This window comes from Telmatherina bonti (assembly GCF_933228915.1).
Source record: "Telmatherina bonti genome assembly, chromosome: 7".
Classification (NCBI taxonomy): domain Eukaryota; kingdom Metazoa; phylum Chordata; class Actinopteri; order Atheriniformes; family Telmatherinidae; genus Telmatherina; species Telmatherina bonti.
This window is the reverse complement of record NC_136625.1, coordinates 13,008,864-13,022,357: the sequence shown is the minus strand read 5'-3', so window position 1 is coordinate 13,022,357 and position 13,494 is coordinate 13,008,864. Positions and strand designations below refer to the sequence as shown.

At 37.6% G+C, this 13,494-nt stretch overlaps 1 protein-coding gene across 1 annotated transcript; it reads right to left on the bottom strand.

Annotated features, from left to right (window-relative positions):
• Positions 1-1,306: 1,306 nt before the first annotated feature.
• best4 (bestrophin 4) lies at positions 1,307-13,224 on the bottom strand (the record flags this gene model as incomplete). Its single annotated transcript, XM_079243750.1, has 9 exons — positions 1,307-1,571; positions 9,526-9,680; positions 9,764-9,844; positions 10,142-10,294; positions 11,210-11,287; positions 11,380-11,534; positions 12,589-12,822; positions 12,900-13,000; positions 13,073-13,224. 9 exons carry the CDS (start codon positions 13,222-13,224, stop codon positions 1,307-1,309), a joined length of 1,374 nt encoding a protein of 457 aa, XP_079099876.1.
• Between the last annotated feature and the right edge of the window lie 270 nt (positions 13,225-13,494).

Here is a 13,494-nt window from a genome sequence, read left to right as displayed (position 1 = left end):
GCAGGTCTCCCTGGCCGGGAGTAGCAGTTCCTGTTGTCTGTTGTCTTTCTGTCCTCTTCCCCCCACACAGCAGAGGCAGATGGCTGCCTGTCCCTGAACCGGGTTCTGCCGGAGGTTTCCTTCCTCTTAAAAGGGAGTTTTTTCCTTCCCACTGTTGCCAGTGTGCTCGCTCAGGATGGGAGATTGAGTTGGACCTCCAACTCAATCTGTTGTTTCCTTATATAGGCTGTTATGAATTGGCTTTCATTATGTTTTCTTCTCTGTCTGTAAAGCGTCTTGAGATGGCATTGCCGTGATTTGACGCTATATAAATAAAGTTGAATTGAATTGAATTGGATTGACAAAATGGCCACTGTCTGTACAAAAACATCTAATTTTGCTCTGGTTCAGGTTTATCAGAGTTTACCGTTGTTGATTGTAATTTGATTGACATTTGGAGCTACATCTGGATCAGAAAGAAAAGGCTTCTTCTTTGTGTTAACAAGCCTGAAACCTTTTTTCATTTTTGCCGTGTGCTTTATTTATTCTTCCTTATTCATTCTTCATTATTTATTTTTCACCAGTAACACACAAACAGATTTTACACATTTTTTCACATCTCACAATTATTCCTTTCTATATGATTAAAAAAATAATTCATATAGACCTTGTAGTTGCAGAGCTATACTTATTTTGTTATGGGTGGGCAGTTTTTGAGTACAGGCCTGCAGTACAATAAGATCCTTTTTTATTTTAACTTTTTTCTTTAAACTATAGAGTTTTCTTATCAAGTAATTATGAATAAAAACCTTCAAGATTTTTCTTATAAATAACTGACAAATTGTTTTATATTCGTTATTTAGTTAGTGTTTAAAATGTCCACAGATATTTTTCCTCACAAATACATTCGACGTAGCAGAGAAGTGTTAGTATCCGATTCTATGCAACTGATTTAACTTTTTTCTTTAAACTATAGATTTTTCTTATAAATGACTGACAAATTGTTTTAAGTCATTATTTAGTTAGTGTATAAAATGTCCACAGATATTATTCCTCACAAATACATTCGACATAGCAGAGAAGAAGTGCTAGTATCCGATTCTATACAACTGATTTAGAAAATGTAAACATGCAAACTAAAACATGGCTTTACATGCTAGTCCATTTTTTCATGGCATCTTATACATCATTTCTGTTTCTTGTAAAAATTTACATGATCACACAAAAAAAGATTTTACATGATATTTTCCAAAATACTTTATTTGAAATGTTTGCTTAATGTTATACATGTAGGTTGTCAAAACATCCCAAAAAGTATCAATATTTCTCAGTATTCCTCTTCCACTGTAACTTCAACCCTTTCTTGCTTTTCATGACCAGTGGCAGCTGTGTCACCTTCATCTGCTTCATCTTCCTCATTTGGGTGTGACAAGATGTCCATCAGATAAGGGAGGCTTCCACTGCGTAGGATGCCTTTACCCTTTTGCAGGAGGCCATCGAACCCATTAATCAGGGAGCCCTGAAGGGGTAAATACTGTCTGCTTATAGGTGCATCTGATGGCTGGTGGATCTCAAGATCTTCAGCACTCATTCTGTTAGCAAAAAAAAACATTTTAAGCAAAATAATGTTACTAGTTGGATTTGGTTTTTATGCAAATTTAACAGTAAAAATTCATCCATCCATCCATCCATCCAGCCAGCCATCCAGTCAGCCTGCCAGCTAATTTTAGTATTTAATCTTTTTTAAAAACAAAAAAAAATAGAGGGTGGAGGAACTGATATGATTGTGGTTTATGTTTGTTTTTAAAGTTGTCGTTTTTTTTTTCTTTTAAAAAAGACACATTTTAAAATATTTTTTCCTAAAATCTAGTAAGGAACTTTTCTCATCGATATTCTGCATCCACAAACAACCATCATGTACAGTTCCCTATTGTGCGAAAAGCATCTTCGCCTTGTGTTAAAACAAATAAATAAAGTATGCAGGTCCATATATTTTCAAATTTTATGTATTTGGATTAAAAACTTTTTTTTTTCTGATCCTTAAATACAACTCAGAGCTCTGTTCTTTTCCCACAACCCAGGCGTATGTCAGGTGAATTCCATAGCAGGCTTACACGCTGTCATAAATTACATCACATCTTTCAACAAATTAAAGACAGTCTTCTCGCACAGAAAAATCCCAGCTCCAGTCTAACCAGACAGCTGACATTCCTAAACATGTATCTTTTCATGTAAGATTGTGGCTAAGCGACACCTGATTTGCCATCTGATTTGTTTATCTATTTGTTTATATGGGTGTGTCTTCATCGTCCAACCAATAGAATTTTACCACGTACCTACCTGAATGAGAATTTATTAAAGGAGAGCGATGTTCTACTTCCTTTAATCGCTGGGACCTCAGAAGGTGCGTACATGCAGTTACTTATGATCTAAATCAAATATGTAATGGTGGTTTAGTGACATTGTTATGTTTTAAAGTAGCTGTTTAATATATTTTCATGCTATTAATCTGATAAGATAATCAAGTGTGTTAGGATTGGTGTAATTATGAGTAAGCTTGTAATTATATGGTCCATTTTACATTGTCATGACGTAATGACAGGCTTGCTTATTTAAGAGTCTGTTTGTCGACATAGACTTTTTCAGTGTTTTATTCTTGATGTTATTTAGGTTTTAAGGTCCATAGTGAGAAATTATTGCACCATATATTTAAAGCTGTTTTTTCATTTTCTGTTAGAAGACAAGGAAACATTGCTTTGGCTGAAAAATTGCATTTATGTCTGAAAATAACACAAAAACAATTTTATCTCTTTTGGATTCCAACTAATTTAGATCTGTAAAGCTAATTTAAAACAATTTAAAAATGAATGAAAGACATCAGGATAAATGACACCCCAGTTAAGTTTACAGGTTCTGAAGTCTATGCAAGCATTTGTCCTTGAGTCATGTACTGGTTGGACCTTCCTATATACAAACCAACAATTATCTTGTCGGATGTGAGGTCCCTATTAATTACCTCTGCCAAGGAAGTTATGTTTTTACCGACGTTAATATTTTTGTTTGTGTTCAAGAGATAACTCAAATGTTGTTGAATTGTTGGAAATGTGAAAAGGAAGAACTGATTTAATCATGGTGGTGATCTGGATCACCGTTTGGATACAAGAACTTTTGTGAAGGATTCTTTAACACGGTAGTCCTTGGCTGAGGTTTGCATTCTTCGAGTGCTTTTCTAGTAGCCTAGTTAGCCAACTGCTATCATGAAAACAAAAAGACAAAACCATCAGGTTGATAGAGAAGAGAGTTGCTGGTAAAAGAGCGATGGCTCCTTGTCACTTTAATAGCCGATGCTCTTTTAATGCCCTGCTTTCTGGTCTTTCCAAAAAGAGTATCTCAGGTTTACAACTCTTACAAAACTCAGCAGCTCATGTCCTGACTAAGACCAGGAGGCGGGCCCATTGTACACCAATCTTAAGATCACTGCATTGGCTCCCTGTGTGTTTCAGGATCAATTTTAAGGTTCTTTTAACGGTTTTTAAATGTCTTAATGGCCTTGGGCCCTCTTATCTCTCAGAACTGCTTTTACCTTACGAGCCCTCATGATCCCTGCGCTCCTCTGGCAGCAGGCTTTTATTGATTCCCAAAGTCAGGACACATATCCACGGAGAGGCGTCATTCCAGGGGTATGGCCCCCACCTGTGGAACAGTCTGCCGGAGGACCTCAGGGGTGCAGAGAATGTTCATGTTTTTAAGAGCAGGCTTAAGACTCACCTTTTTAGTTTGGCCTTTATTTCTTATTAAGTTTTAATTGGTTAATTTATTCCATTTTAATTTTCTTTTAATTTATTATTTTTATTTCATTTTTATATTTATGTGTGTGTATATCTGTATGTATGTGTGTATATGTATGTATGTATGTATATACACTATTCACAAAAAGTTAGGGATATTCAGATTTTGGGTGAAATTTCACAACAAGCCTAAAATGCATTCAAACCTGTACAGGTGAACTTAATGTGATCTTCTCTAAGCTTTTAAATGCACATGTCCAACTGTTAAATGTTTCAATAAATTTTGCACAAGTTGCTGTTCTCTAACAAGGAGCTTAACGGCAAAAATCACGGCAGGTGTGTGATCCTTGAATTGACCAATAAATGTCCTGGTTCAATTAGAGCTGGTGTTTAAACAGTTGTCCTCATCATGCTGCTCACATTTTGACATCATGAGACCAAGACGACACCTAACAATGGAACAACAGTCCCTTGCCATTGCGATGCTTCAAACAGGACGTTCTCAGACAGAAGTGGCCACTGAGCTTGGAGTGTCACAGAGTGTCATCAGCAGGTTGCAACAGAGATATGGAGAGACTGGAAGAGTCACAGAAAGGCCTAGAAGTGGACGTCCTTTGGCCACATCCCGTGCTGATGACCGCTACATTGTGAACACTGCCCTGAGAAACCGGATGATGAATGCCACTCAACTCCAGGCACGTTTAAGAGAGGTGAGAGGCACCCAAGTGTCACGTCAGACCATTCGAAACCGTTTCCATCAGCGTGGTCTGCGTGCTAGACGACCTGCACGGGTACCTGACCACACCACCAGGCACAGGCATCATCGTCTTGCATGGGCCAGGGAGCATTTACGCTGGACGAGGAACCAGTGGGCCTCAGTGCTGTTCTCTGATGAAAGTCGATTCACACTGAGCAGAAATGATGGCCGGCAACGATGTTGGAGACGTCAGGGAGAGCGCTATACATCAGCCACTGTTGTCACCAGGCGAGCTCTTGGTGGTGGCGGTGTTACAGTGTGGGCAGGGGTGTCCACTTGGTACAGAACTGCCCTACACTTTGTGAATGGTACAGTGACAAGCCCATACTACCTGAATAACATCATTAATCCAGTGATTGTGCCCCTACATGAACAGCACAGGCCTAATTTCATCTTCATGGACGACAATGCTCCTGCTCATCGAGGCCGCATCATCAGGGAACGGCTGTTGGAGACTGGTGTACCTCAGATGGAATGGCCTGCACTCTCTCCAGACCTGAATCCCATTGAAAACCTGTGGGATCAGCTGAGCCGTCGTGTAGAGGCTCGAAACCCTGCACCCCAGAACCTCAATGACCTGAGGGCTGCCCTTCAAGAAGAGTGGGATGCCATGCCTCAGCAGGCAATAAGTTGCCTTGTGAACAGCATGAGACGTCATTGTCAAGCTGTAATTGATGCTCAAGGGCACATGACAAGATATTGAGACATTCAAATTTTTTGTTGTGGTGTAACTACCATTGTCGTTACCTTTTGTGTTGAATGAATTTTTTGAGATAAGGAAATCAGTAGTGCATCCTTCTACTTAAATGTCTTACTTTTATGATATTATATCACTGTAGCATGAACATATTGTATTTTCCATAAATTTCACCTGAAAGCCAAATATCCCTAACTTTTTGAACTTTTTGTGAGTAGTGTGTATATATATATATATATATATATATATATATATATATATATATATATATATATATATATATATATATATATATATATATATATATATATATATATGTTAGGTTTATTTATTTATTTTATTTTAGGTTTTGTCTTAATACATTTTATATGTTTTAAATGGTGTTTCCAGTGTTTCCTTTGTGGGAGCTGTCTGCAACCGGGGTGGCGGTGGTGGATAGGGTGCAGTGCTGCTGGTGCCTGCCATTGTGCTGCCCCGGTGCAAACGGCTCCTCGGATGGGGTTTCCACGACTAGTCCGTCTGCACTTAGCTTTCTTATTTAGATGTATCTAAAAAGGGGAGTTGGAGGTATCTTTTTATATAATGTGTCTGTCTGTGTGTTTTCTTAATGTCTGATTTTAAACTGTAAAGCGCTTTGAGTTACATTTTTTATGTTGGAAAAGCGCTTCGTAAATAAAGTTTGATTGATTGATTGATTGATTCAAAACATTTAGCGCTCTTATAGTGAATATCTGTAAACATTGACAGCCTTATTGTCACAACCACCCAGAATCCACACATCACTAAGCGGAGTTTTAATTCAAATGTTGATGTCCTTATTTATATAAGTTTATCTTTGAGAGTTATACATCCACTGTGATTTTTTCATGGCTTAGTGGGTGTTATATTCCTCTTTAGGATTTGGTGTGTGAGCAGAATAGAAACATTTCTTCCTTCTGGTGCCTTTTAGAACACAACGAGGAACTGTGACCAACAGAAATTCATCTGTAAGTGAATTTATTTTTAATCAAGGTAATTCTTACAGATGTTCTTGCCTGTAATCTCTTAAAATCTCGACATTGTTCCAGGGGGACCATACGCACTTGGCATAGACTGTCCAAATCTCTGTAATTCCCTCCAAAGATGAACATCATTCTTCCTCAAGACATCGTATCAACAGAGTGAATCAATAGTGGAGCAGCAAAATCTTTCTAAGGTACATATGAGATTTATGAAGCATAGAGTATTATGACGAGCACAACAATTTTGGAATTTTGTTTGTTTACGAATTGTAATGTCCTGTGGTGGTGGTGGTGGGGGGTGGGGGGGGGGGGGTATTATTAAAAAAGGCAAACAATCTTTAAGCTAATGTTGCTGTCTGAGGTCATTATCAAAATTTTCATTGTTATTTGTGAGAAAGGCTTATAGCGTATTTTAATCATTATATAACTGATGATCATTTCATACTGCAGGACCTTGAAGCTCGGAGGAACTTTAACAGCCTGCAGTGACAACAACAAGCAACAGTCAGAAGAACAGCGGCCCGACTGTGGTCAGAATATCGGGAGGCTGCAAGCTATCCATTTTTTTTTTTTTATCCATTTGAAGCTGCATTACAAGAGTTAAAACCAATCATCAGCCTTTTGATTTTCATTTTAAGGATAGTTGTGGATCTTTTTCAGTTAATGGTTTTATGAGGTTCAGCTTTTGAGCAAGCTGCTTCATTCAACTTCCTGCCTTTTAAAAGTTTTAAGTTAAATAAGTTTGACAACTAGAACATATTTAATCAGCCACAACACTATTTGTTTTTTTTTTTTTTGTTTCAGTAATAATTGTAAGCTACCTTTTATTAGATGACGGAAGGACTGAGTTCAGGTATGGGATTCAGACGCAATTTCCAGAATTTTGACGAGCAAGCCTTCTTACATGATCTTAAATCATGTGACATTTCGGAAACTCTTCAAATTGCAGATGTTGACCAAGCTCTTGCTCATTTCTGTCGATGTTTCAATGCGGTAGCTGACAAGCATGCGCCTTTTAAGAACTATAGAATTTCTAACCCTTCCTTCTTTCCTCCCCTAACCACCGAAGATGGATGCTCAATATCAGATCACAGAGAAATCTGTGAAGCTTTTAATAAGCATTTTATATCTGCTGGTAAGCTTTTTGAAAAAACTTATCAAGGGCCACCTCTGTCTACAGCTCAACCTGATACCAGTGTAACGCCAAATGCCAGTTTCAGGATACAGCGTTTCTCTGTTAGAAATGTTTATGAAGCCTTAATAGCTCAAGATTCTAAGGGGTTTCTTGGTGCAGATGGCCTTGATCCTATCTTGTTAGAGCTAGCTGCTCTAATTGTAGCCCCCTACATAACACACATTTTTAACTGCTCTGTTTCTACTGGTAAGTTTCCCAAAGTCTGGAAAACTGCCTATGTAAGCCCCTTATATAAAGATATCGGTGACAAATCTGTTTTGAACAATTACAGGCCTATATCTAAATTTTCCTACCTGGCAAAAATGCTGGAATCTCTTGTAAACGAACAGCTAAAAGAATTCCTCTCAGCAAACTCTATCTTAAGCCAGTACCAGTCAGGCTATAGAAAAGAACACAGTCCTGTTACAGCTGCTACGTTTGTTTTAAATGATATTATCACAGCTTTGGACAGAAAACAACATTGTGCTGTTCTTTTTGTTGACCTTTCCAAGGCTTTTGATACAGTAGATCACACTGTGCTTCTCAGAAAACTTCACGGTATTGGATTTGATGAAGAAACTTGTAATTGGTTCAAAAATTACCTCACTGATAGACAACAGTGTGTCGCTGTTGGAAATGTTAAGTCAGACTTTTTGCAAGTTGCAAATGGTGTCCCTCAAGGATCAGTTTTGGGACCTGTTTTGTTCAATATTTATATGAAAGACATAGCTTCTTCTGTAACTGGGTGTAATGTTCATTTGTATGGTGATGATACCACTTTGTACTGTAATGCAGACACTCCTCAGTCTGCTGTTGCAACCCTTCAGGACTGCTTTAATGCTTTACAAGCTGAATTCAGTAACCATAAATTAGTTCTCAATGAAGAAAAAACTAAATTTATGATTTTTACGTCAGCCCAAGACATTGATTATAACCACCTTGCCATCTCTTGTAATAATGGTAAGCTTGTTGAAAGAGCCCCAGTGTACAAGTATTTAGGATTTTGGATTGATGAAAATCTGACTTTTACACGTCATGTGACTGAACTTGCAGAAAAATTAAGACAAATACACTTGTCATATAGGGAAAAATCTCATTTACCTTTCAATAGAAAAAAAAATCTTGTTGAGGAAATGTTTCTGTCAAAACTGGACAAAGGGGATTTTCTGTACATGAATGCCCCAGCTGCAGACCTCAAACAACTGGATGATGCTTATCATTCTGCACTAAGATTTATCACTGGTTGTGGAGATGATACTCCTCATTGTACGCTGTATGCTAAAGTGGGATGGTCCTCCCTGTCTGTCAGGCGTGAGGAACACTTAGTTTTATTCATCTATAAAGCTCTTAAAGGTTTTCTTCCCCCCTACATTGCTTCAATGTTGCTTCAAGACCCCAGTGATAGGATGTTGCTGCAGGTGCCAGATGTTTCTACAGAGCTTGGAAAAGACAGGTTCGCTTACCGTGCACCTGTAACCTGGAATAAAATCCAGCAACATCTAAAGCTGCGTTCCTTTGTACCCTGGAGAGAATTTAACTCTTTGATTTCTTCTTATTTCTCTATCAAATGATCTGCTCAGTCTTGCTCCTTCTCAATCCCTAATCACAATGTTAGAGACTAAAGATTAATGTCATTTATTGGGACATTGGTGGCTCAGGTTAGTTGTTTTTATTATGAAGCTCAAAAACAGATCAGGAATACTTGCATGCAAACAAAATATTGATTAAACAATGTAGCTTGAGGTTTGAAGTTTTTCACTCAATGTGAACAGTTTCCTAATTTTCACCTGGAAAATATATAAAAAATAAGTAGCAATAAGTTCATTATTTACTCATGTATGCATGTTCTTTTCATGGTTTTCTATATTGGCTTGCATTGATAATTGAGGACTCACTGACAAATATTTTGTAAAACCCTTCATATGTACTGAACTTTATTAAAGTTTTTTTTTCTCTTAATTGTGTGTGAATTTTGTAATCATGCTAAAATTTCTCATTCCAAATTAAATCTGATTTAGGTCACTCCATTGAACAAGTTATTTTCCATTTAAATCTTTTTACACAGTAGTCTACACTTCAAATCTGCTTTTAGGTGCACATGGTTACTTTTTGCATTCCAGTTGTTTTACCTCATGTCAAAAGTGGAGCCTTTGAAAGCTGGCCTGAGAGTCTCTGCTGCTGTCGACAGTGTGTAAGGTATGGAGAAGCGGCTTTGTGTCCAGTGTTTGTCCTTCTCAATTGGAGCCAGGTTCTGGTACATGTCGTCCACAGCCAGCATCGACACCTGAGGGAAGCAGAAACAAATTTTAAAATCTCACTTTAGGTTTTCATACTGGTAAAATGGAAACAAAACTTTGAGAGGAGAACCTGAATGTTTCTGTCAATCAGCTGGTTGGTTTCAAAGTCATCATCGTCTTCGCCAAATGGGTTGATGATCAGCTCTCCCACCTGTAGAGCAGAGACACCCAGGTCACCAGATGAACATGTGGAGTCCTACTACTTCTGATAAACAAGTACATATTTAATTGCTCTATATTCATGTAAGTTATTTCCAAGGTACCATGATGGAATCACAACTTGCTGTATATTTAAAGCTGATCACATTTCTTAAACGTCAAATTTTCCAATATCTGAAGGTCAAAAGTCTGTTTGAAAATATTTCATATCTAAAACTTTAGTTAAATTGTTAAAAAACTATAATATTTCCCTCTGAAAATGTGATGCAGCAGAAATGCGTCAGCTTACCTTGAGCCAGCCAGTGTAGAAGAAGAATTGGAGCAGGGTGAAAACAGGAACGTACATGTCCAGTTTGTGACCACTGTATTCTTTCTCAGGGTTCAGGAATTGTCGGCCAATAACACAAAAGCCAAAATAAGAGTAAACTGCAATAGTTACCACCTGCACAAACAAAAACAAGTTTTAAACTAAAGAGATTTATTGATTTTATTAAAAGATAAAGAGCAATCAAATGTAGTTAAAAACACATTTTCTTTATAAAAATGTTATCCATGAAAACATGCCTTCAGACAGTTTAACTTTAAAGTGGCCTTTTCGGTGCATGCCTTACCAAACAGTGCAACCAGACATGCAAAACTGGTCTAATATAATTAGTCACCATGAAAATAAGATTGGAGCATTCAGACATGAGGATGCAAAGACTTCAACAAACTTAACATTAACCAAAGAAAAATAACTTTTGAATGTAACCCTGTCCCATAGCAACTAAAGCTGAAACTAGCTAAACAAAAAGAGGATACCGGTAGATTTCTGCCGCCATGAATCTAATTAATATTTAGATGATCTATTTCTGTTCCATGTAGAACACTTGTTCTGAGAAGTGCTGTTTAAATAAAATATCGTTGTTGGACCTATTATATTATTGTAATGCACCCGTGACTCTGCATTAGAATAAATAAGCATAGAGTATATCAGATTACTTTGATAATCCCATTTAAGGAATTGCTTTATTTCCACTTCATTTTCCAAACTTGGCAATCAAGATGAAATCATTTTGGCAATTAAAATTAAGATGATATAAAAATTCTATATTCTTGACAAGTCCTTTGAATAATTATTTGTAAACCGGCATTAAAAGAGAGAAATATCCTCAATCTGACACAATCATAACAAATTAAACCACTACATTGTTATTTCAAAGCATGAATTTATTAGATGTGTTGAGTGATCAATTAAAAGATGCTTCAGGTATAATTATGTGTACTGGTTGGATAATTTAATACAACCACATGAAGTTAAATCTACAAAAATGGACTTTGGTAGTTTTCTGATTGTGCAGTTTTCTGTTTATTGTACCTGAGTGTAGACCAGAGGGATGCTGATCCAGTCGTAGTGGAACAGCAGGCTGCACTTGGCTCTGTAGTTATTGAGCTCCTGTAGACACAGTAAAACAGTTTATAAACACATCAGATTTCTCTTTTAGTTATTGTGTTTATAGCCATTACAGACAGGGAGAAAGTCCTCACGTCCATCAGCAGCCTCAGGGCAATGTCGTCCCTCACTCGGCCCTCCTGTCTGGCTCTGGATGCCAGGTTTGAGAACCAAGTCAGAGGCATCCAGTACTTGTTAAAATCAGAGTGCAGGGACTCAAAGTTTTTCAGCTCTTGTGTTGTCATAAATCCTGTGCAAAAAATACATACATTTTCTATAAATCACTTGACTGACATGACATTTCTTAACAGTTGTTTTAATTGAACATTTTCTATGCTAATATGTAAAGATAATTCTCATTTTCCTTACCTAAACTGTATAAAACTGACTTATTCTTTTGTCATTTGGCAGACACTTTAATCCAAAGCAATCTACATGTGAGAAGTGATCAATTAACCACAGCAAATAACCTAACACACACACATCTTGTGGGTGGGAGGAAGCTGGAGTACCCAAAGACAACCCATGCATACACGAAGAGAACATACAATCTCTATCCCAGCCAAGTCTCAAACTAACAACCTTCCTGTGAAGCCACAGTGCTAACCACTACCTCAACACACCGTGCCAAAGGATGTTTGTATCCACATTAGAATTTACAGAACAGATGAAACTATCTGTTATGTAGAAGCAGAAAATTCTCATCATATCCCACTCACTTCACAAAATCTACAAAGCATCGACAGTGGCGTATAATCCAGGTGCCATAAAGTAAAAGTCCTGCCATGTGTTTGGATCTACCCGTGCATTTAGAAAAGGTGTTTTCACGAACATGCTCATCTTCCTTGCAGTGCAGCTCAGCTAATTAAATTCAGCGACTGGTTGGAACAGCTGCTGGACAGGACTTTTACTTTATGGCACCTAGATTACACACCTCTGAGTATCAAAACATTTTCCTTAAATTTAAGTATCCAATTATTTGGATGATAATTTAATCCAAAAAAAAACAAAACCAAACAAACCCAAAAAAAAGCATTTTTTGTATGAAAACAATGCACTGAAATCTATTCAAAAGCTTGCTCTGGACATTAATTTAGCCTCCCAAGACTTTGGACATATTTGCAATTGTGAAATCTGATGGTGAAACCATTTGGCTCCCCAACAGAACCCCCACAGAACTGTCATTTTCTAGGGAACATTAGAAATGGGGTGTGAAGTGGACATGAGGCATCAGCCAATTATAAAATGTTTCTGTCAGCTCAGTTTAGTTTAAGATTGTAATTCCTCTCCACCGTTGTTCTTACCAGCCTCCACTATGTGCTCCAAAGTCGGGAAGCGCTTGAGAACTCTTGTGCTGATGGAGCGCAGAATAAGGACTGAAGATAAGTTTGCATATCTCATGAGGGTCCGTCGTAGCAGACGGCCCCTCTCATCTGCACCGTGGACATTGCCAGACACCACCATCATCAGGTTGTCAGGCAGCGGGAAGCTGGTGTACTGACCCCACCACCGATTAAAGGCCAGCGTCACATAGAAACCTGTGAAGACAAAATAATAAATTATACAGATTCATTATAAGATTTAGATAAGACAAGTCCTGAACATTTGATCTTACCAAGAACAAATAAAACAGGGATGAAGTTGGCATTGGTGAACTGATCACAGTACAGGGCAATGCGCTCAAATAGGTCCTGCTGCTTTGACGTGAGAAGAAACCTGTGCGGACAAAGAAACTTTTAAGGATACTGAAGTAACCAGTCAATAAAAACAAGAAAGCAGAGTATTTACCTGTAAAACACACTAAAAAAGAAGTAAACTCCACAAAACAGGAGGAATTCTTTATACAGCAGTTTGTAGATGCTTCCCTTCCACAAAAATAGGAGCCTGGAGAAGCCACAAAACTTAGCATTGGCTACGTTAAGAGAGTAGGAAATTGTCATTATTAAGCAGAATTCCTGCAAAATATAAGAAAATAGTTCAAATTACAGGAATTTCATTTATATACTTGTATATGAATATAAACGTAGAAGACATGTCTCACCTGTGACAGCTGATCATGTGTTGTTTGTCTCTGAAGGTTCCTCCTGTAAGTCTCAATTTAAACTCTTCTGCTTTGCCGTCATAAACATCAAACGAATTTATTACCTGGGAACCTACAGCCCGAGATGAACACACCCTTAAATACTAGGAATTGAAACATCTGTTTTGCC